This window comes from Rutidosis leptorrhynchoides, chromosome 1, assembly GCF_046630445.1.
Source record: "Rutidosis leptorrhynchoides isolate AG116_Rl617_1_P2 chromosome 1, CSIRO_AGI_Rlap_v1, whole genome shotgun sequence".
Lineage (NCBI taxonomy): Eukaryota > Viridiplantae > Streptophyta > Magnoliopsida > Asterales > Asteraceae > Rutidosis > Rutidosis leptorrhynchoides.
Window position 1 is genome coordinate 175,125,425 of NC_092333.1, and position 21,917 is coordinate 175,147,341.

The window sequence follows — 21,917 nt, forward strand, 5'->3', positions numbered from 1 at the left end:
TTGCATACATTAGACATCCTATAGCACTCGAGTATTTAAGTTGATACATAGCCGAACTCGTATTGGGTAAGAGCTTAAGAGTAGGATCAATGGGAGTACTCACCGGGGAGGTATCCTCAAGATTGAGCTTCTTGAGAATCTTCTCAATATAATGAGATTGAGTTATTGCGATACCATTGTCTCCACGAATGATCCTTATCCCAAGAATCACATCCGCAACCCCCATATCCTTCATCGGAAACTTAGATGACAAAAATTGTTTGGTCTTATCAAATTGATCTTGGTTAGTGCCAAGGATCAACATGTCATCCACATATAAGCAAATAATCACACCGTTTCCCTTGTGATCAAATTTGCTATACACACACTTATCCGATTGGTTGATCATAAACCCATGAGACAAAATCACATCATCAAACTTTTGATGCCATTGCTTTGGTGCTTTCTTAAGTCCATATAAGGACTTAATTAACTTGCACACCTTCGTCTCTTGTCCCGGCATGACAAATCCTTCTGGTTGTCTCATGTACACCTCTCCATTAAATCACCGTTAAGAAAGGCGGTTCTTACATCCATTTGGTGAATAACAATATTGTGAATCGATGCAAGCGAAATCAACAATCTAATGCTGGTGATACGCGCAACCGGAGCATAGGTATCAAAATAGTCAATACCCTCCTTTTGCCTAAAACCTTGTATGACCAAACGTGCTTTAAACTTGTCAACCGATCCATCAACTTTCATCTTTCTTTTGAAGATCCACTTGTTGCCCAAAGATTTACAACCGGGAGGCAAATCGACTAGAACCCATGTATTATTTTCCATGATAGATTCTATCTTGTCACGAATTGCCTCTTTCCAAAAGGCAACGTCACGAGACCTCATGGCCTCATCATATTGTAAGACCCTGAATTTTATGCATCAGAAAGTGTTCCTGAAAGTGTCAGTAAATGTATGCATCAGAAACTGCCACTAAAAGTCAACCTAACACTTATGCATTTTCAGAATTTACATTAAAATCAGACAACTTCAGTCCCTGAACCTCAAAAACTGAATATATTCTGATTTGGAAAATGCCTTGGCGCCGCGCCGCGGGGGTATTAGCCGCGTCGCGGGTGACGCTCGATCATCACTCTTTCTTTTTAATTAGAAAATAAAAATGGGCATTTTGGTAATTTTACATTGGGGGACGGTTTTAGGCCACAAAAGACAGATTTGTGGACTCATTCACATCCACAATCTTATCCTTATCCTCTCTTCTTTATCCCCAAATTTTAGAGTGAGAAACAAGTGAGAGAAAGCTTGGATTTGTGAAGGCAGAAGCTTGTGTTCATCAAATTGAAGCTCATTTCTTGTATTGTGGTTATGCTAGCTTCATTTTCTTCAAGAGGTAAACCCTAATTAGGATTTAGTTATGTTAATTCGTTTATGATGCTAGGGTTTGTGTTAAAGTGTATGTAAACTCCATTTCTTGGTGATTTAAGGTTCATGGGTTAAGTTTTTGGGAAGAACCCTAACAATGGTGGATTTTGGGTTGGATGATGAAATTTATTAATTGATAATCGTGTTTGGTTATTGAAATCACTAGCTAGCTAGGTTGTTAGTGTTTAAGGGTGTAAACTTACAAGATTTGGTGTTTTGACATGAGATTTGGTCAAAATGAGTTTTAATGTTAAAAAGTGCAAGTACGTGTTTTATTGGCTAAACATTGTGTAAAATGTAGTATTGGAACCTAATCACTAGTTGATTGTGATTATGGTGTTTTGGGTGAGATTTGACTTAGTCAAAGTGGAAGTAAGTGCAGATGGGTCAAAATTGCACTTATGGTATTTTGGGTATAAGCTAGAGTGTTTAGCTTATTTGTTTGTGAATTACTTAGGTGATTTACATTTGAACGACTAGGAGCTCAAGCGAGATTGGCTTTTCAACTAACCGAGGTGAGTGGAATATTTATACGTGTATGTATATAAATTAGTTGCTTGCGTGCAACGTGGAAAGTGTTATTCGGTAGGATACGCTTTTCGTGAGCTACATTTGGGTTAGAAAATATAGTGAGTGATATCCAGATAGGTGGTGAGTGGTTAACGTATTTGACCTACCGCTCTTCATCGGCCACCATCGAGTTGAATGTCGACATTGTGTATATTGGTTTTGTGAATTTTATTAGCATTGTACGTTTGTTTATACTATTATGCCATTTGCTAATGATATGCGTCATTTTTGTAGGTGTATGCAAGTGATTGAATTATGTATGTATGCGTATAAGTATTGCGTTCACTAAACAATTAGCTTACCCTCTCGTTGTTTACATTTTTAGGTTCAAAAGCAGACGTGGCAAGGGTATGCTCGAGATTTAGATGATTTCACTTTTGTTGCTTGCTTGGATTACTTTTGGATTCGACCTAGGATTGGGTAGTTTATCCCCAAACATCATGCTCGTAGTTTGTTTGGAAATTAAAACTTAATGGGTCAAAATTATTACTTTTAAGATGTAAACGGGTTAATGTGATCCCGGGGTTTTGGAACTTATATTGTCGACTTAAAGTAAATAAAATTATGTATTATGATGTTTTAATCACGTCTTGGGTTGAATGTATTTTTCATGGTTTTAAAATGGGAGACTTGTGTTATTTAAAACAAAAGTGAAATGCTGAACCATAGTGGGACGCGCCGCGGCCAATTGGCAACGTGCCACGGTCTGTAGTGTAAAACGTGGACAATCTTTTTGCAACCTGGGGGAGTCTGGAATCAGATGTGAGGCGCGTCGTGCCCACAATTGCCGCGCCGCGGCTTATATAAAAAAATATATTTGTGTACGTTAATGGTTGGTTATCGGGTTGGGTCATTACAAGTGGTATCAGAGCATGGTCTAAGGGATTTAGGTGACTTGAGATAGGCGCCTAGACTTAGACTTTTTGTGTGTGCTAATATGCGGTACTTGTAGGATTGCGGGTCGGTTCGGGTTTTAGCTAGTGCCTTAGAGTATAGGTGAACTAGCTATGTGTTGATTATGTTACTACCAACCTAGTTGTTTTGTGTTGAACATCTAGCGAAATTGTTGTTGTATTTATGAGCTCGGCATGGCATGTGAGCATAATAGTGATTCGCGACCATTATTACGGTAGCAAACCAAGTTAAATGAGTAATGTACAACAAGTATTGAACTAGATGTGGGTAATGTTGGAAGAAGGGATTTTCCTTATAAGAATTTTAAAGAAGCCCAACCTCCCACGTTTGATGGTGAGAGAGATCCACTTAAAATTACTTGTTGGATCTCCGATATTGAAGGGGCTTTTCGAACAAGTGAGTGTCCTCTTGATAAGAAGATGAGGTACGGTAGTAGTATGTTGCGAGGCGATGCAAAGCTATGGTGGGATGCGAAGATTCGAGTTTATGGTGAGGAACAAAGTATGAGTTTGACTTGGGATGAGTTCAAGTCAGAGTTCTACAAGGAGTACCGAACTCCGGCCGATCTTTCGAGGCTAAAAGATGTGTTGCGTGCGTTGAAGCAAGGGTCTATGGATTTGAACATTCTCAAGTCCACTTTCTTGTCAAGGACCCAATTTTGCCCGGAGTATATTGGGAATGATCGAATGTTAATGGAAGACTTTTATCGAACTTTGAATGACGACTTAAGGAACAAAATTAGTAAGGGTTCGGTGGACTCATTTGAAAGGTTGTTTGAAATGGCGAAAGGTTTTGAGATGCTTGTCCCGAAGGAAGGTGGTTCCGATGTTAGTAAGCGAAAGATAGAAACTACGGTTCGTTTGAACAAGAAAAGTAAGAGCAATTCTGAGGGTATTGAAAGCGTGAAGAAGAGTGGCACAGGTGGTTTTATACCCACGTGTTATAATTGCGGACTACGGGGTCATTTTTCGCTTGAATGTACGAATGCGACTTCTAACAAGGTTACATGTTTTAAGTGTAGGAAGGATAGACACCGAAATTCGGAGTGTCCGAATTTGGTTGGTGATGCCAGGGTGCGCAACCATGTGATGATTAGTGACGATGCGTGAGAACCTGACAACGATGTTTCAGGTACTTTTCGGTTATTCTATTGAAACGTACTTATGAATTTGGTTTGATGCATTTTGTTAGTGCGTAGTGTAACGAATGGTAGCGTTTCTTATAGAATTACCCATGATGATGGTCAGGTTGACGGTCGAAGGGCATAAGACTTGGTGCTTCCAAGCATTCCTTAATGTTAAGTAAAAGATTTTTACCGAGCCATGGGAATGGGCTTTGGTGTTGTTTGGTAACACGTAGTCGCTTTTGTGTCGTAAATTGATGAATCGTAAGATTCGTCGGGTGTATATGACTTAAAGTCACTTTAGTTGTGGGATGGGTGACATCGGACGAATGGAACCCTCGAAATCAAGCATTTTGGTCTCGATGAATGTTGGTGGTGGATTCTATGTGACGCGATGTCAGGTACGTTTTTCATACCTGCAAGCGTAATATTCGACTCCGACGGTGTTGTGGTTGCATTGTACTTAGGGTTCCGGTGAGAAACTCTTAGGTGTCTATGTGACTTTGTAAAAGTGCCAAGCGGTAGCGATTGGATGGTTGCAAGAATAAAGATTGTGCAATTTGTGGTGAACTCTTCGTTTGAAGTGATGAAGGATAGGTTAAAATCCTTCGTATGCTCAAGGTTGGAGCAAAGTGTTGTGATAGGTCGGATGAACCTTATTAATGGAAAAGTCTACCTTACAGGTAGCAGTGTATGGATGTACAAGGTGCGTATTGGTGTTGGCTTATGTCGTTACTTAAATGACGCAAACGGGTGACGATGAGCTTCAACTTTTAGTGTTTGAAATGAATTCTTAAGAATTTGAGTACTACGACTGATGGAGAGATTGGTCACGTATTTCGAAGAATGGTGATTATCGCGGGATGATGTTATCTTGACGATGTGGCTATGGGGCGTAATTCCAAGTGGGGGAGTTGCATACCCACACGAAGAGTGTTAGTGTGAAATTTTGGATGATGCTCATGGTAAAGCTGGAGTTAGTATCAGGACCTAGATTGGTCGATTTGTGGTAGAGTACAATTTCGGTTAAATTGTATTTATTAGTTTGGATGTGAACTATTACTCGAGGTAGTAATGTGGTTAAGCTCATTAAGTGATAAATTGGCGGACTCAATGAGCAAGGTAAGGTCTCGTAGTTGAAGGATGGTGTGCCAATTTCTCTTTTAGAGAATTGTATTCTTGAACCTATGTGTGATATATGTTATGTCTTGTGCGATCGTGATAGCGGTGTTTGTGCATACGTATGATTCATGTGCAGGGATTTCCAAGTTGAATGGAATGATTCTAAGTATGTGTATATACTTAGCTTGTTGTATGTATTGTGGCAAGTGCTATCAAATTGTGAGGATTCACTTTTCATTAGCCACGGTTGGAGTGTGATAAGTAGTAAGTGTTATCCGTTAGGATTCACTTTTCGTTGGCTACTTATCGGAGTGTGACAAGCATTTTCCATTAGGATTCGCTTTTCTTCAACCATGTACGTATGAGGATGTGGGGCAAGTGGTATCCAATCGTGAGGATTCACTTTTCGTCGGCTCCATTGTTTTGTTTGTTGGCCATATTTGGTGTGTTGTTACTTTAGCAATGTACATGTTAAGGGTACGCTAAATGGATTGCTAGCTCGGTATGAGACTTGAAGTGTTAGCTTGTATATGTCGTGCGTTCTAGGCATGAATTCGTTCCGGTTTGGGAATGAAGCGAGACTTAGTACTCGGGTTTGGTAGATTTGGTAAATCGCGGATGACGATTTCTTTTGGAAAAGTAACTTTTTAAGTAAAGTCGCTTAAAAGAGTTGTGTGAAATCTTTGGATTGATGGAAATTGTTGGGGACATCGAGTTTGGGCGTATGTTAAAGGGCCATAGAGGGTGCGTCCAGTTTGTTAAGCAACGAGGATCACGGGGACGTGATCGAGTTTAAGTGGGGGAGAGTTGTAAGACCCTGAATTTTATGCATCAGAAAGTGTTCCTGAAAGTGTCAGTAAATGTGTGCATCAGAAACTGCCACTAAAAGTCAACCTAACACTTATGCATTTTCAGAATTTACAACAGAATCAGAATCAGACAACTTCAGTCCCTAAACCTCAAAAACTGAAAATATTCTGATTTAGAAAATGCCTTGGAGCCGCGCCACGGGTGACGCTCGATCAGCACTCTTTCTTTTTAATTAGAAGATAAAAATGGGCATTTTGGTAATTTCACATTGGGGACGGTTTTAGGCCACAAAAGGCAGATTTGTGAACTCATTCACATCCACAATCTTATCCTTATCCTCTCTTCTTCATCCCCAAATTTTAGAGTGAGAAACAAGTGAGAGAAAGCTTGGATTTGTGAAGGAGGAAGCTTGTGTTCATCAAATTGAAGCTCATTTCTTGTGTTATGGTTGTGCTAGCTTCATTTTCTTCAAGAGGTAAACCCTAATTCGGATTTAGTTGTGTTAATTTGTTTATGATGCTAGGGTTTGTGTTAAAGTGTATGTAAACCCCATTTCTTGGTGATTTAAGGTTCATGGGTTAAGTTTTTGGGAAGAACCCTAACAATGGTGGATTTTGGGTTGGATGATGAAATTGATTAATTGATAATCATGTTTGGTTGTTGAAATCACTAGCTAGCTAGGCTGTTAGTGTGTAAACTTGCAAGATTTGGTGTTTTGACTTGAGATTTGGTCAAAATGAGTTTTAATGTTAAAAAGTGCAAGTAAGTGTTTTATTGGCTAAACATTGTGTAAAATGTAGTATTGGAACCAAATCACTAGTTGATTGTGATTATGGTGTTTTGGGTGAGATTTGACTTAGTCAAAGTGGAAGTAAGTGCAAATGGGTCAAAATTGCACTTATGGTGTTTTGGGTATAAGCTAGAGTGTTTAGCTTATTTGTTTGTGAATTACATAGGTGATTTACATTTGGATGACTAGGAGCTCAAGCAGGATTGGCTTTTCAAGTAACCGAGGTGAGTGGAATATTTATACGTGTATGTATATAATTTGGTTGCTTGCGTGCAACGTAGCAACTGTTATTCGGTAGGATACGCTTTTCGTGTGCCACATTTCGGTTGGAAAATATAGTGAGTGATATCCATATGGATAGCTCTTCATTGGCTATACTTGGTTTGCGTTATGTGGCGAGTGATATCCGGACGGATTAACTCTTTGTTGGCCACAATTGGAGTTGAGGCATGTGGTGAGTGGTTAACGTTTGACCTACCGCTCTTCGTAGGCCACATGTGTGTTGGGGTAAGTGGTGAGTGTTATTCGTTAGGATACTCTCTTCTTTGGCCACTTATCGGAGGATGGTAAGTGTATATCGCGCGGTTTAACTTTTCGTCGGCCATCCTTGTGAATGAGGTAAGTGTTAACGTTTCGGTTACACTTTTCGTCGGCCTCTTGGTGCGTAGTGGTGAGTGGTTAATGTATTTGACATACCGCTCTTCGTCGGCCACATACGCGTTGCGTTGGGTGGTGAGTGGTTAACGTATTTGACCTACCGCTCTCCGTCGGCCACCATCGAGTCGAATGTCGACATTGTGTATATTGGGTTGTGTGAATTTTATTAGCATTGTACGCTTGTTTATACTATTATGCAATTTGCTAATGATATGCGTCATTTGTGTAGGTGTATGCAAGTGATTGAATTATGTATGTATGCGTATAACTATTGCGTTCACTAAGCAATTAGCTTACCCTCTCGTTGTTTACATTTTTAGGTTCAAAAGCGGACGTGGCAAGGGTATGCTCGAGATTTAGATGATTTCCCTTTTGTTGCTTGCTTGGATTACTTTTGGATTCGACCTAGAATTGGGTAGTTTATCCCCAAACATCATGCTCGTAGTTTGTTTGGAAATTAAAACTTAATGGGTCGAAATTACTACTTTTAAGATGTAAACGGGTTAATGTGATCCCGGGGTTTTGGAACTTATGTTGTTGACTTAAAGTAACTGAAATTATGTATTATGATGTTTTATTCACGTCTTGGGTTGAATGTATTTGTCAAGGTTTTAAAATGAGAGACTTGTGTTATTTAAAACAAAAGTGAAATGCTGAACAAGAGTGGGATGCGCCGCGGCCAATTGACAATGCGCCGCGGTCCGTAGTGTAAAACATGGACAGTCTTTTTGCAACTTGGGGGAGTCTGGATTCAGATGTGAGGCGCGCTGCGCCCACAATTGCCGCGCCGCGGCTTATATATAAAAAATATATATTTGTGTACGTTAATGGTTGGTTATTAGGTTGGGTCGTTACACATATGTCCTCGGATCCTCCTCAATATTGTAACTGATCAAACCAAAATCGTTACGTGTGATTAGATTTCGGGTTTGAGTGCTTAATTTGGGAAAAATAGTAAGTCGAATGTTTTAACTCCAATAATTGTGCAAACCCCGATTTGGAATCTGGATTCCAAGGGCGTAAAAAAATCGATTGAATTAGCCTTATTCGATCAGGATCGAATAAGCTAATATCTAAAAGTGAGGATTAATTCCAATGATGATCGGAGTACCGGCCAAAATTGGTATAACGACTGGAGTTATGTTACCGCGATTGATTTGGGCAGAGTAACATTAATGCATCTAGTGTTGTGCGAAACAAAAGATCTTTTTTATGTATTTATAGATGTTTAGGAGGGAATGGTGACATGGCACATGTCCCTTTCATGGTTGTAACAAACTTGGTCAATCCCGAGCGGTGATGTGGCACCTGTCCTTTTCGTAGGGAATACAGATCCTAACGAACTTCCCTAGATTTGCAGGCTGATGTGGCATGCAACTTCCTTGCATGCTCGTTCCGTTATCAGGTGATCATTCCAGGACAGAGCGTCTTTTCCGAGATAGTGCACTTTCTCCGAGATAGTGCACCTTCTCCTGGAGAACGTGCTTGTCCCGGGAGAATATCTTCGTGTCAGGTTGGAATGCCGTGATGGTACTGACGGCAAGTTGATTCCGATTAAGGCATCACGGTGCTCTCAGTCTAGCCGGGTGGGTCTTCGCCGAACACTTGGGAAGTGTTTCTTCACGGTTATGATTATGATGACTGGCTTCACAACGCTTGATTATGATTGTCATGACCAGCTGTATGGTGCCGGTTGTGTGTATGTCATCCGGGTTCTCGGTCTTGCCATTTGCCCGGCGTGGTAAAATTCCCGGGATGACGTCAGACGGATCTCGAGAAAAGAAGTGCGCGTTCCGGGACGCGTAGTACCATGTAGGATTTTTGCCGAGACGCTTGCCTATTTTTGAGACGATCATTATGTGTATCATTAAATCTCCCCAGTTTGACGGTGGTAGCTAGGACGGTTACCGTCGTCAAACTTTCGAGACAAGGCCACGCTTCCTGATTGGATGTGCATTTAATGTTTGTCAGTGTGAAAAGAAAGTTTCTGCAAATGCGCCTCCTTTTTATGCTTTTTTTCCTTTTATCGATGTCTTGTAATTGTATACCACTTTCGTCATTGCTTCTTGTTTCCTTTGTAGCTATAAATAGCCTTGCTTTTAACCTGAGTTTTTCACTTTTGTACTTCCAACTATTCTACATTTCTGTTCTTCAATACTACTTCACTTTTACAGATTCTCAGCCTTTGAAAGTTGCCTTTCGATGTTATGAACAACCTCTTTGCTTGGTTAATTATTGAAGTTGTTGTTGTTATTGATGCCCAAAGGACGGCGTTGCCGCTATTTGCTGAGTCATGTTACCCAAAACATTGGTGAGCATTTGTGTTTTTCTCTTCTTGTGCGACCTTCTTATTGTTGTTTTGTTTTGTTGTAGGCTTCGATTTGGATCTGAAGATTTGTTTCGAATCCTTGAATTTTTCCGAACGTCGATGGTCATTTGATGTGTCTCTTGTCATTCCGTTGGTTGCCGCGTTGTTGTGCCTCCCGGGTTTGAAGAATACGACACGTTCGTGCTCAGATATCTATGAGCTATGCGCATCTCTTGCGAACGAACATTTGTATTTGTGTCTCCAGTTGATTTTGAAACTGGAATTACTTCCCGTGGGGCTAACGGGCATGTTTCTGCCTTGCAACCATCCTGATACCGGCCGGGCCATGTTGGTGATCACTCGTTGAGAGCTTTTGATTTCTTTCAACGCATGTGCTCATTTTCACTCCCTTTGTTGGCGCGCCTATCAGATCATGTGCAAGGGTCTCGTCTTGGTCATATAGGATTTTTTTTTTATGTATTTGTGTTGCTAACATAGGCTGTTAGGGTTTGCAACTTCTATACATGTAGCTTTCATGCTGATTAATGAAATAAACTGCGTTTGTCTTTTGTCTTGAAATAAACTTCTATGAAGTATATTGGTGACGTATACGTTTGACGGACAGCTTTTACTTTTGTCGTTGTCTGTGCTGACATACTCTGTTTTGAGAGAATTTTTGTAACTGCAGAGTTATCCGTGAATTCCCTTGACTTTTGCTTTTGTGCTTTAAAACAAAAGCTCGCCGTGATATGCTTATATTTTTCCATGGTGCCTGACGGCTCTTGCGAATTTAATCTGGAAGATTTATTCGAGGGCGAATTTGGGCTTAACGGGAGGGGTGGGTTGTCCGATCGTTCTCCGAGTTTAATGTCAACTATGATGTCCATGGAGATGTCGTTTCTAGGGGGTTTTTTCCCCGATATGTTTGGATTTGTTTCCGCCCTATCTGTCGATAAAAATGTAAGCTGCTTGGGTCTGAGCTCTCGTAGCTTTTGCCCATTTTTCTTGTCAATTTTAATTAGGGGAAGCAGAATGTCACGACCCGGGAGTCTATTGCTTGGGATTTGCAAGTGACGTTGAAGGGTGCTTTCGGAGAGTCTGACCGTTTGTAGTCTAAGCTTCCATCTTTCTTGAAAAAGATGCATGGTTTCATCGTCTGTGACGGGGCTACCGGGTTCGTTCTTGTGGTGCCTTGTAGCTATCGGTACGTTTGTACGAACGCACTATCTCGGATTCGACTTTGTTCTTAATCCAGGGATCGCCAGTAAGGTCAGAGTGGATGCCTTTCAGGAGGTTCGTATGGCACAGGTAGCGGTGAATACCTGGTTTAAATATTGTAGGAATTTGTACACCAAGGAGAGTACGACGATCATCCATTTTTTAGAATTCAATTGTGTTATTCTATCGGGCAGTTGCGTTGCATCCGGGGCATGTATCGCAGATGTCGATTATTGTAACAGTTGTCTCGTTGTAGTTTGTGTACTTTTGGTGAAACTCGTAATGAATCTTGTATAGCTAATGAAATTTTTGATTTCAAGTATTTTGCATCGATTTTTCTTGAGTTGAACTAGTTCATATCTTCATATGTATGTCTAGAATACATTTGTGTTAGTTTTGGTGTGTACACAGTGCAGTCACGCGTGTTTATGCCATCTACTCATTGGCCGTTTATCAGTATAAACTTGTACCGACGAGGGCTAGACAATCACCTCTTAAGGGGGTACAAAATAACTAGTATGGGACTTATGTGGATGCCGGAATCCGTCTGCCGCTAACCGGTTATTAATACATGAACATCGTTTGTAAATAACGTACTGAACAAGTTATTATAAACGGTAAAATGCTTTTATTCATTCCTGAAAATGAAAAAACATACATAGATTCTTTATTGAAAAAGAAGACAAACATCAAGATAGCCGTTAGTTGAAGTGATCAGTTTCAGTCACGGTATCCATCTAAATTTCAGTGTAGCATCTAGCCACTTTTGTTTCCCTTAGCGGACGTTCCATCTCGGTTGGAGCTTCCACGACTTTCTGGCATGGAACGTTTTGATGCACGACTAAGGTGTTCAGTTGTTCCATGGTTATTGATAAATTGTTCTTCCCAGTACAGCCGATAGCGCCAGCTGGTACTCCCTTTTCCAGTCTTGTAAGAGTTAGTTGGGCTCTTCCCGTTAGAGTATGATGCTGAAGGGAGGTAACTTAGCCGTTTAAGCACTGACACACATTTTTCTTCCAAAATGTGCGGTGTCTTGCTTGCTTGTGTTCTTCGTGTGACTTGAGTACTGCCTCTTACCGGGAAAGGCTATCGGGTCGATTCGACTGTAGCCACACCTTTCCGGGTTGGAAATTTAAGCAACCCGTGAGCAGTGGAGGATATGGCGCTAAACTTTCTAAAGAACTTTCTTCCCAAGATCACGTTCGTGGTGGTCACAGATTTGACCACATAAAAGTCAATGACCTCATTACGGAGGTAGGGCTGTGTGACTACCGTCACCATTGCTTTGAGTCTTTATATGGATTATTCAGTAGATCCCGCAAATCCAGAGATAATGGCGTTGGAGTGCCTCATTTTTCTACCGACATATTTTGGGAGTTTAGAGGGCTTACAAGACATCAACCTCACTCCCAGTGTCAGTATACATTTCTTGGACACGAAAGCCGTCTATCAGGCCGTCAATCACCACAGGTTCTTCTCGAGCGTATCGTGTCGGTAACCTAGGGAATGTGATTGCCGCGTCTCTCCAGGGGTTGAGCTCATCTTTTTCGATACTAATCATGTTGATTACAACTTTGTCTTTCGCCTTCTCACGTTTCTTACCATCTTCCTTCTGCCAACTGAATGTTTTGTTGGGGTCGGCCTTCTTGAACTTCCGTCCTAACAACAAGTGATTGAGTTCGCCTCCTTTGATTTTGGCGATGATTTCGCGTATCAACACCTTGCATTCATCGGTGTCGTGGTCGTTGTCCTCATGGAACTCACAATACTTGTCTTACTTTTGGCCGTCACGCTTTTCCAGTGGTGCCGGAGGAGTAAACTTTGCTCTCACGGGTTCCGTTAACAGTATCTCCCTTAGAGTTTTGGAGAGGCTGTCAGATAATGCTAAAAACGAACATTTATTTCATAGCATTATCCCTCAAGAAAGACAAGCTTTTAGTTGCAATTATTCTATTTACAAGTGATATTCGTTTAAATAATAAAAGGTGAAGACAAAAGACAGATTCGACGAATTGAAGACGCAAACGACCAAAAAGCTCAAAAGTACAAAGTACAATCAAAGAGGTTCAAATTATTGATGAGAAACGTCTCAAAATTACAAGAGTACAAGAAGCAAAACGCAAAGTACAAGATATTAAATTGTACGCAAGGACGTTCAAAAATCCGAAACCGGGACCAGAGTCAACTCTCAACGCTCAACGCAACGGACTAAAAATTACAAGTCAACTATGCACATAAATATAATATAATATTTAAATAATTCTTAAAATTATTTATATATTATATTTATTTATTAAACCGTCGGCAAGAAGCAAACAAGCTTATGTGAGCTGGAAAAGCAGGCCATGCGATCGCATGGCCTGGCAGTTATAAAACCATGCGATCGCATGGCAGTAGGTATCAGGCCACATCTATAAATTTTGAGTGTTTTGGCTCAAATTAACATATCTTTTTCTCTATCTCTCTCACGTATACATGTGTATACGTGAGAGAGATAGAGACTGTAAAGCCCTGACTACTTATTGGGCGAAGAAGAAAAAAGTAGCTTTTTTGAATCGTTAGATGAAGTTGTGAGGAGTTGCCCCGCTGATCATCGATTACTTATTGGGGGAGACCTTAATGGACATATAGGAACGATTTCAGACGGATATGCGGGTGTCCATGGGGGCTTTGGGTACGGAGTTTGAAATGAAGAAGGACGCTCCATTCTCGAATTCGCTGTTGCCCACGATTTGGTTGTTGCAAACTCTTTCTTTAGGAAGACGGAAGCTCAGCTAGCAACCTTCCACAGTGGAGGTCATAGTACCCAGATTGATTATTTGCTGCTTCGCAAAGGGGACCTTAGGACCTGCAGAGACTGTAAAGCCCTGACTACCTGGACCTGTTCCACTCAACACAGACTTTTGGTCATGGACTTGGTTCCGTAGAGACAGGTTACTAGGAGAGGGAGACCCGTCCAACCTAGGATCCTTTGGAAGAATCTGAATGAAGAGAAAGCCGAAACTTTTAAAGCATCTATTTTGGAAAGAGTAGAGGCAGTAATGGATACTGTTACTCATGGGGATGCAGATCAGATGTGGAATAGTTTCGCATCAACTATTAGAGATGTCGCCAAGGAAACCTTAGGTGTAGCAGTAGGGACATCGAGAGGACACAAGTCTTGTAGAGAATCATGGTGGATTAGTGATGAGGTTCAAACCAAAGTTGCACTTAAGCAACTGAGGTTTAGGGAGCTCGTTACATGTCAGGACGGGACACGTGATGACAGAACTAGGGCAGAAGAAAGGTATAGAGAAGCTAAAAGAGAAGCTAAGAAGGCCATTGCTCGTGCAAAAGATAAAGCGTATGAAGTTTTGTATAGGAAACTAGACTCCAAAGAAGGAGCAAATGATATTTACAGGATTGCTAAAGCTAGGGAGCGTAGGAGGAGGGATATAGATAACATCAAGTTCATCAAGGATGAAGCCGGTCAAACCATAGTAAAGGAAGATGAAATTAGGAAAAGATGGGAAGGGTATTTCCAATCTCTTTTCGTGGGTGAAGGACCCGGGCGCCAAGAGGACCCGCAGGACTTGGGAATAGGACAATTCCAGAACAACAATTTATGTAGGAGAATCAGTCAGGAAGAAGTAAGATCGGCATTACGAAAGATGGGTAGAAACAAAGCTGTTGGACCAGACCAGATCCCAATAGAGGCGTGGCGGTGCCTAGGCGAGGATGGTGTCAGGTGGTTGACGTGTCTTTACAATAAGACGCTTAGAAGTTATAAAATGCCTACGGAATGGAGACTCAGCGAGATTATCCCCATTTACAAAAATAAAGGGGATGCCCAAATCTGTGGTAATTATAGAGGCATAAAATTACTTAGTCATACTATGAAGCTTTGGGAGAGAGTGATTGAGACTAGACTCCGACGCGAAACTACGGTTTCCGAAAACCAATTTGGTTTCATGCCAGGGCGCTCTTCGATGGAGGCAATTCATATTTTAAAAAGCGTTATGGAGAAGTATAGGGAGAAACAAAAGGGTCTAGAGATGGTCTTCTTAGATTTGGAAAAGGCCTATGATTGCGTACCGCGAAAGTTGATTTGGAAGACCCTTAACGTTAGGGGTATCACAAGTAGATATATTAGAACTATTATGGATATGTACGATGGGGCGAAGGCCTGCGTTTGGACGCCTGTGGGAAACACAGAGTATTTCCCGATAGAAGTAGGGTTGCACCAGGGATCGGCCCTTAGTCCTTTCCTTTTCGCTTTGATCCTCGATGAGCTGTATCGAGGAATACAAGAGAACATCCCTTGGTGTCTGATTTTTGCCGATGATATCGTGCTTGTATCGAAAACAAAGGATGAGCTTAATAGAAGGCTGGAACAATGGAGGGAGGCCATAGAACAAATTGGGCTACGGATCAGTAGACAAAAGACGGAATATCTTAGTTGCGAATTTGGTAGGACTGATGATGAACTAAATGTTGGAGGGAACATCAGCATTGGGGACCAGATCTTGCACCCACAAGAGTCATTTAGATATCTAGGCTCGGTCCTCCACAAATCAGGGAGGATAGACGAGGACGTGACTCATCGTATTAAGGTAGGTTGGTTGAAGTGGAGAGCAGCGAAAGGGGTCTTGTGCGACAAGAAGATACCACTCAAATTAAAAGGGAAATTCCTCAAGGTGGCAATCATGTTGGCCAATGACGAAGGCCCAAGAGAGAAGGATGGAGGTGGCAGAAATGAGGATGCTTAGGTGGACGTGTGGTAAAACCATGCTAGATATGATCCCAAATGGTGTGTTTAGGGAAAAACTTGGAGTCAGTAGCATCATCGACAAGCTAAGAGAAGAACGACTTCGTTGGATTGGGCATGTGATGAGACGACCACGTAATGCCCCGGTTAGGAGAGTTGAGGCACTCACGGTCGATGGTGTAAGGAGAAGGGGTAGACCTACTCGTAGGTGGATGGATAGACTAAGACTCGACATGAGGGAGCTTTCGTTGACCGAGGACATGACTTCTGATAGGGATGCGTGGAGGGCTAGAATAAGAATAGTTGAGTAGGGCTACTTTTATCATTATTATTGTTATTGTTATTGTTATTGTTATTACTGTTATTACTGCTATTACTGCTATTACTGTTATTATTCTTACTATTACATTTATTAGTATTATTATTGTTATTATTATTATTATTATTTTTTGTATCACTATTATTAATTATTAGTGTATTAGTATTTGTATTACAAATATTTATTACTATTAATATTTATATATGAACTATTATTATTACTATTATTTGTATTACTATTACTATCGTTTTTATTAGTTTTATGTACTGTTACTAATATTATTAAATGAGTATGTTTTTGGTATCTTTGGTTTTGGATGTATGCATGCTTGCTTGGTTGTTTGTACGTATGTACGTAGGTTCTTGTATGTTTGTATGTATGTATGCATGCATACTTGCATGCATGCATGCATGCATGTAGGTTTTGTAATGAAGGTGTGATGCAGTTACACACGTTTTTGTATGTGAGTTTGTTTTTTATGTATGTATATTTGTAGGTAGGTATGTATGTATGCTTGTTTTTTACTTGTCTGCAGGTGTGGTATATTCACTCATGTATGTATGTTTTGCTAATAGGTTTATGTAGGACTTGGTGTTTATGCTATGTATGTATGGTTGTATGTGTGGCTTTATGCATGTATGTATGTACGTAGGTATGTTTCATGCTTGTACGTAGGTATGTCTCATGTATATACGTAGGTATGTCTGGTGTGTATGTAGGTTTAGGTATGTGTGTATGTATGTACGTATGTATGCATGTATGTATGATCAGGTGATTCGCATCGCTCGGTGCATCTTGGGACCATTATGGCTGAGGACGACTTCCCTTGCTCTAGAGCTTGGTTGGTTCTTTTTAGTTGGGTGGTTTCGGGGGTGTCTACCGTAAAGGTGCATGAGTGGTTTTTGGTTTGCTAAGGGTGGTTGGCTATTTGCTTGCGCAACAACTTCCACCCGGCATGCCCTCGAGTTGCTGTCCACAAGGTCTTTTGGCTCTATTTATTGAGGCAACGACAAGCGTCGTTTTAGTGGCGTCTTGACTGCCGCTAAGAGCCTAAATTGATTCTTAGGCATGCTTTAAACCCCATGAAAATCTGATTCTACCATTTTCATGGCGTCCCCCCTTTTTCTTTTTATTTTTTTTTATTTTTTTATTTTTTTATATATCTATATATTTATCTATTTTATTTATTTATTTTTTTTTTATCTTTGTATTTTTTAATTTATTTCTTAATTTCTATTTTTTTAGTTTTAAATTTAAAAAAGGTCTTTTTTTAGCCGGAGGTCCTCACGGAAGCAATCTCTCTACCCTGGAGTAGAGAGGGGGATGAATTTTCTTTCCCGTGGGTGGAGAATTCTCTCGACTCGTGGTAAAAGAAACGACTTCTCTTCTAGTTTAGGGTAGAGGAAGGATTGTCTACATCTTACCTCCCTCATACCTCGCAGGCGAGGGATTGGGTATTGTTGTTGTTATTGTTGTTGTCTCTCACGTGTGTGTATATATATATATATATATATATATATATATATATATATTTTAATTTTAATTTTAATTTTAAATTCTAATAATAAGGGTATGTTAGCGAATGTTGTAAGGGTGTAGTCGAAATTCTGTTCGTGTAACGCTACGCTATTATTAATCATTGTAAGTTATGTTCAACCTTTTTAAATTAATTTCTCGTAGCTAAGTTATTATTATGCTTATTTAATCCGAAGTAATCATGATGTTGGGCTAAAATATTAAGACGGTGTAATTGGGCTTTGTACCATAATTGGGGTTTGGATAAAAGAACGACACTTGTGAAAATTAGACTATGGGCTATTAATGGGCTTTATATTAACTAAATGATACCTCGTTGATTTAATATATAGACTTATAATTTGACGTATTTATATATAACCACATACGCTTGACTGGGTACGGTGGGCGGGATATCTATAAATACCAATAATTGTTCATTTTACCGGACACGGAACTGGATTAATAGTTAATAGACTTGTTGAAACAGGGGTGGATTACATTCAAGGGTAATTGGTGTAATTGTTAACAAAGTAATAAAACCATGGATTACACGCAGTCGATAACCTGGTGTATTCATTAAACAAAGTATTAAGACCTTGTTACAATTCGAATCCCCAATTAGTTGGAATATTTGACTTCGGGAATAAGAATAATTTGACGAAGACTTCCGCACTTTATGATTATGACTGATGGACTATTATGGACAAATCCGTATGGACATATTGAATAATTTAGGACAAAGGACAATTAACCCATGGGAATAAACTAAAATTAACACGTCAAACATCATGATTACGGAAGTTTAAATAGGCATAATTATATATTTCATATTTAATTGCACTTTTAATTATTGCACTTTTATTTACTGTCATTGTATTTAATTGCACTTTTAATTATCATACTTTTTAATTATCGCACTTTATTTATTGTTGATAATGCTAAAAACGAACATATATTTCATAGCATTATTCCCCAAGAAAGACAAGCTTTTAGTTGCAATTGTTCTATTTACAAGTGATATTCGTTTAAATAATAAAAGGTGAAGACAAAAGACAGATTCGACGAATTGAAAACGCAAACGACCAAAAAGCTCAAAAGTACAAAAGACAATCAAAGAGGTTCCAATTATTGATGAGAAACGTCTCGAAATTACAAGAGTACAAGATTCAAAACGCAAAGTACAAGATATTAAATTGTACGCAAGGACGTTCGAAAATCCGGAACCAGGACCAGAGTCAACTCTCAACGCTCGACGCAACGGACTAAAAATTACAAGTTAACTATGTATATAAATATAATATAATATATAATTAATTATATTAATTATATATATATTATATTTATAAAATAAATCGTCGGCAAACAAAGAGCCAAATGTGGGTGAGCTGTAAAAACGATCTCCGCGACTCGCGGAGTTTGAAGAAGAAAAGGGCCGCGAGTCGCGGAGCCCCAAATGTTGAAACTGCCTATAAAGCTCGCGCATTCTGATCGTAAAAAATCATAATATATCAATCTCTCTATATCTATACGTAATATTTATATTTATAATTTATATTTTAATTTTAATTTTAATTTTAATCCTAATAATAAGGGTATGTTAGCGAATGCTGTAAGGGTGTAAGTCGAAATTCTGTCCGTGTAACGCTACGCTATTTTTAATCATTGTAAGTTATGTTCAACCTTTTTAATTTAATGTCTCGTAGCTAAGTTATTATTATACTTATTTAATCCGAAGTAATCATGATGTTGGGCTAATTACTAAAATTGAGTAATTGGGCTTTGTACCATAATTGGAGTTTGGATAAAAAAAACGACACTTGTGGAAATTAGACTATGGGCTATTAATGGGTTTTATATTAACTAAACAATACCTTGTTAATTTAATATACAAACTTATAATTCGACGTATTTATATATAACCACATACGCTTGACTGGGTACGGTGGGCGGGATATCTATAAATACCAATAATTATTCATTTTACCGGACACGGAACTGGATTAATAGTTAATAGAATTGTTGAAACTGGGGTAAATTACATTCAAGGGAATTTGGTGTAATTGTTAACAAAGTAGTAAAACCTTGGTTTACACGCAGTCGATAACCTGGTGTATTCATTAAACAAAGTATTAAAACCTTGTTACAATTCGAATCCCCAATTAGTTGGAATATTTGACTTCGAGAATAAGAATAATTTGACGAAGGCTTTCGCTCTTTATATTTATGACTGATGGACTATTATGGACAAATCCGTATGGACATATTAAATAATCCAGGACAAAGAACAATTAACCCATGGGCATAAAACTAAAATCAACACGTCAAACATCATGATTACGGAAGTTTAAATAAGCATAATTCTTTTATTTCATATTTAATTTCCTTTATTTTATATTTAATTGCACTTCTAATTATAGCACTTTTATTTATTGTTATTGTATTTAATTGCACTTTTAATTATCGTACTTTTTAATTATCGCAAGTTTATTTTATCGCACTTTTATTTATCGCAATTTCATTATCGTTATTTACTTTACGCTTTAAATTAAGTCTTTTATTTATTTAATATTTTACATTTTGTTTTAACTGCGACTAAAGTTTTAAAATCGACAAACCGGTCATTAAACGGTAAAAACCCCCTTTTATAATAATAATATTACTTATATATATATTTGTATTTTTATAAAAGTAAACTAATATAGCGTTAAGCTTTGTTTAAAGATTTTCCCTGTGGAACGAACCGGACTTACTAAAAACTACACTACTGTACGATTAGGTACACTGCCTATAAGTGTTGTAGCAAAGTTTAAGTATATCCATTCTATAAATAAATAAATATCTTGTGTAAAATTGTATCGTATTTAATAGTATTTCCTGCTAATATTTAATAATATTTTATACCCCTTAGCTTTAACATCAAGTATTTTTGGCGCCGCTGCCGGGGACAATCTAGCTTAAAAGCCGAAAGCGCAACGCTAAATATTTAAAAAAAAAATTTATTTTTAGTTTACTTTTATAAAAATACGTTTTTGTAAAAATACGTTTTAAATATTCGAAAACATAGAAAAGAAAAAAAATATAAATATTTTAAGAGTTTATTAAATATTTAAGTTTTATAAAGTTTCTTTATTTTTATTTTATAAAAATATAAGTTTTATTTAAATATTTTGTGTTTATTTAGAACATAAAATTAAAAACCGAAAAAAATAAATAAATAAATAAATATATAAATCTAGTTTTAAGATTTTTATTATAAAGTATTTCTATTTTTATTTTAGTTTTTAAAACATAAGTTTTTATTTAGTTTTTATAAATATTTTATTTAAATATTTAAACAGAAAATATAAAAAAAAAAAAAAGTAAAACGAAACCTCTCGAAACCAGCCTGTCATCTGAATTTTCATATCCCGCGACTCGCGAAGTTTGAAGAAGAAAATACCGCGACTCGCGGAGCCGTCTGACACGGGCACACAGCAACCCTAATTTGGCATTTATTACGGAGTTTTAATAATTATTAATTAATTAGTATTTAGGGTTAATTAATTTATTATTTAATTTAAGATTTAATTAATTTGTAATAATTATTTTTAATTAGTTTTATTTATATATATAAAAGTAATAGTTTTATAAAATAAATAATATAAAAATAATATTTTTATACTTTTTACAACTTTTTGTATATTTTTATATTTTGTCCCTTTTTAATTGTTTTAGCGTAATATTTGTATTTTTCGCTCGTATTTAGTTTTAAGATATAGTTTTTGCCATAGTTATTTTTTTTTACTTCTAGATTTTTAGGCTTTGCCGTAAAATCCCTTAAGTGCCTTTTCTTTAGACTAAGATTTAGGTACTTTAGAATTTTGCGACGCCTTTTTAAGTTTTAGTTTCTTTTTAAGATATTGTCATTTGGGATATAGTTTTTCTTGTAAGCTTTAATATTTTTAGACACCTTTTACCTATGTATCAATTATCATTCCAATTAGTAATCTCAATTTGCGATTATAATTTTAAGTTAGTGATAGTAATAAGGTTGGGTTACTCGAGTGTTTTTAAGTTCTATAAGTCATTTCTTTTTATTTCTTATTTTCCTACGCCTTTTATTTTTCAACCCTTTTCTTTTTCTTTTTCGACGCGCTCTTTTTCTTTCTTATTTCTCGTCATTCTAGTTTTTAGGACTTAGAATTTTTTCTACTTCTTATCTAAATTTCTTAAAATTACGAAAATTTATTTTAAGTGGTTAAATTGATAGACATCAAAATTTTCTGGTTCGTAGTAATAGTTGGATTTGTACGTGGACCGGGTTATTGGAGCCAAACAGTCCTCAATTATATTGAGACCAAACGAATCCTGCCCCTCTGCTGCATCTTTTGGCTATTCGAAACGTGGGCAAAATCAGAA

General features: G+C 38.1%; 2 protein-coding genes across 2 annotated transcripts in view; one reads left to right on the plus strand and one right to left on the minus strand.

The window, feature by feature from the left end:
- Positions 1-522: 522 nt before the first annotated feature.
- Positions 523-885, minus strand: LOC139891910 (uncharacterized mitochondrial protein AtMg00820-like). Its single transcript, XM_071874944.1, has one exon. The coding sequence runs from the start codon at positions 883-885 to the stop codon at positions 523-525; it is 363 nt and encodes a 120-aa protein (XP_071731045.1).
- A 13,091-nt stretch (positions 886-13,976) lies between these two features.
- LOC139891921 (uncharacterized) overlaps positions 13,977-21,917 on the plus strand; it is a 51,510-nt gene continuing 43,569 nt past the window's right edge. Inside the window, exons 1-2 of the mRNA XM_071874953.1 lie at positions 13,977-14,638; positions 14,948-15,407. Of these exons, the coding sequence (XP_071731054.1) occupies positions 13,977-14,638; positions 14,948-15,407 (1,122 nt within the window). The remainder of the gene's footprint in view (positions 14,639-14,947; positions 15,408-21,917) is intronic.

Coding starts and splice junctions, on each gene's coding strand:
- LOC139891910 (XM_071874944.1), bottom strand. CDS start 885: ATGAGGTCTCGTGACGTTGCCTTTTGGAAAGAGGCAATTCGTGACAAG.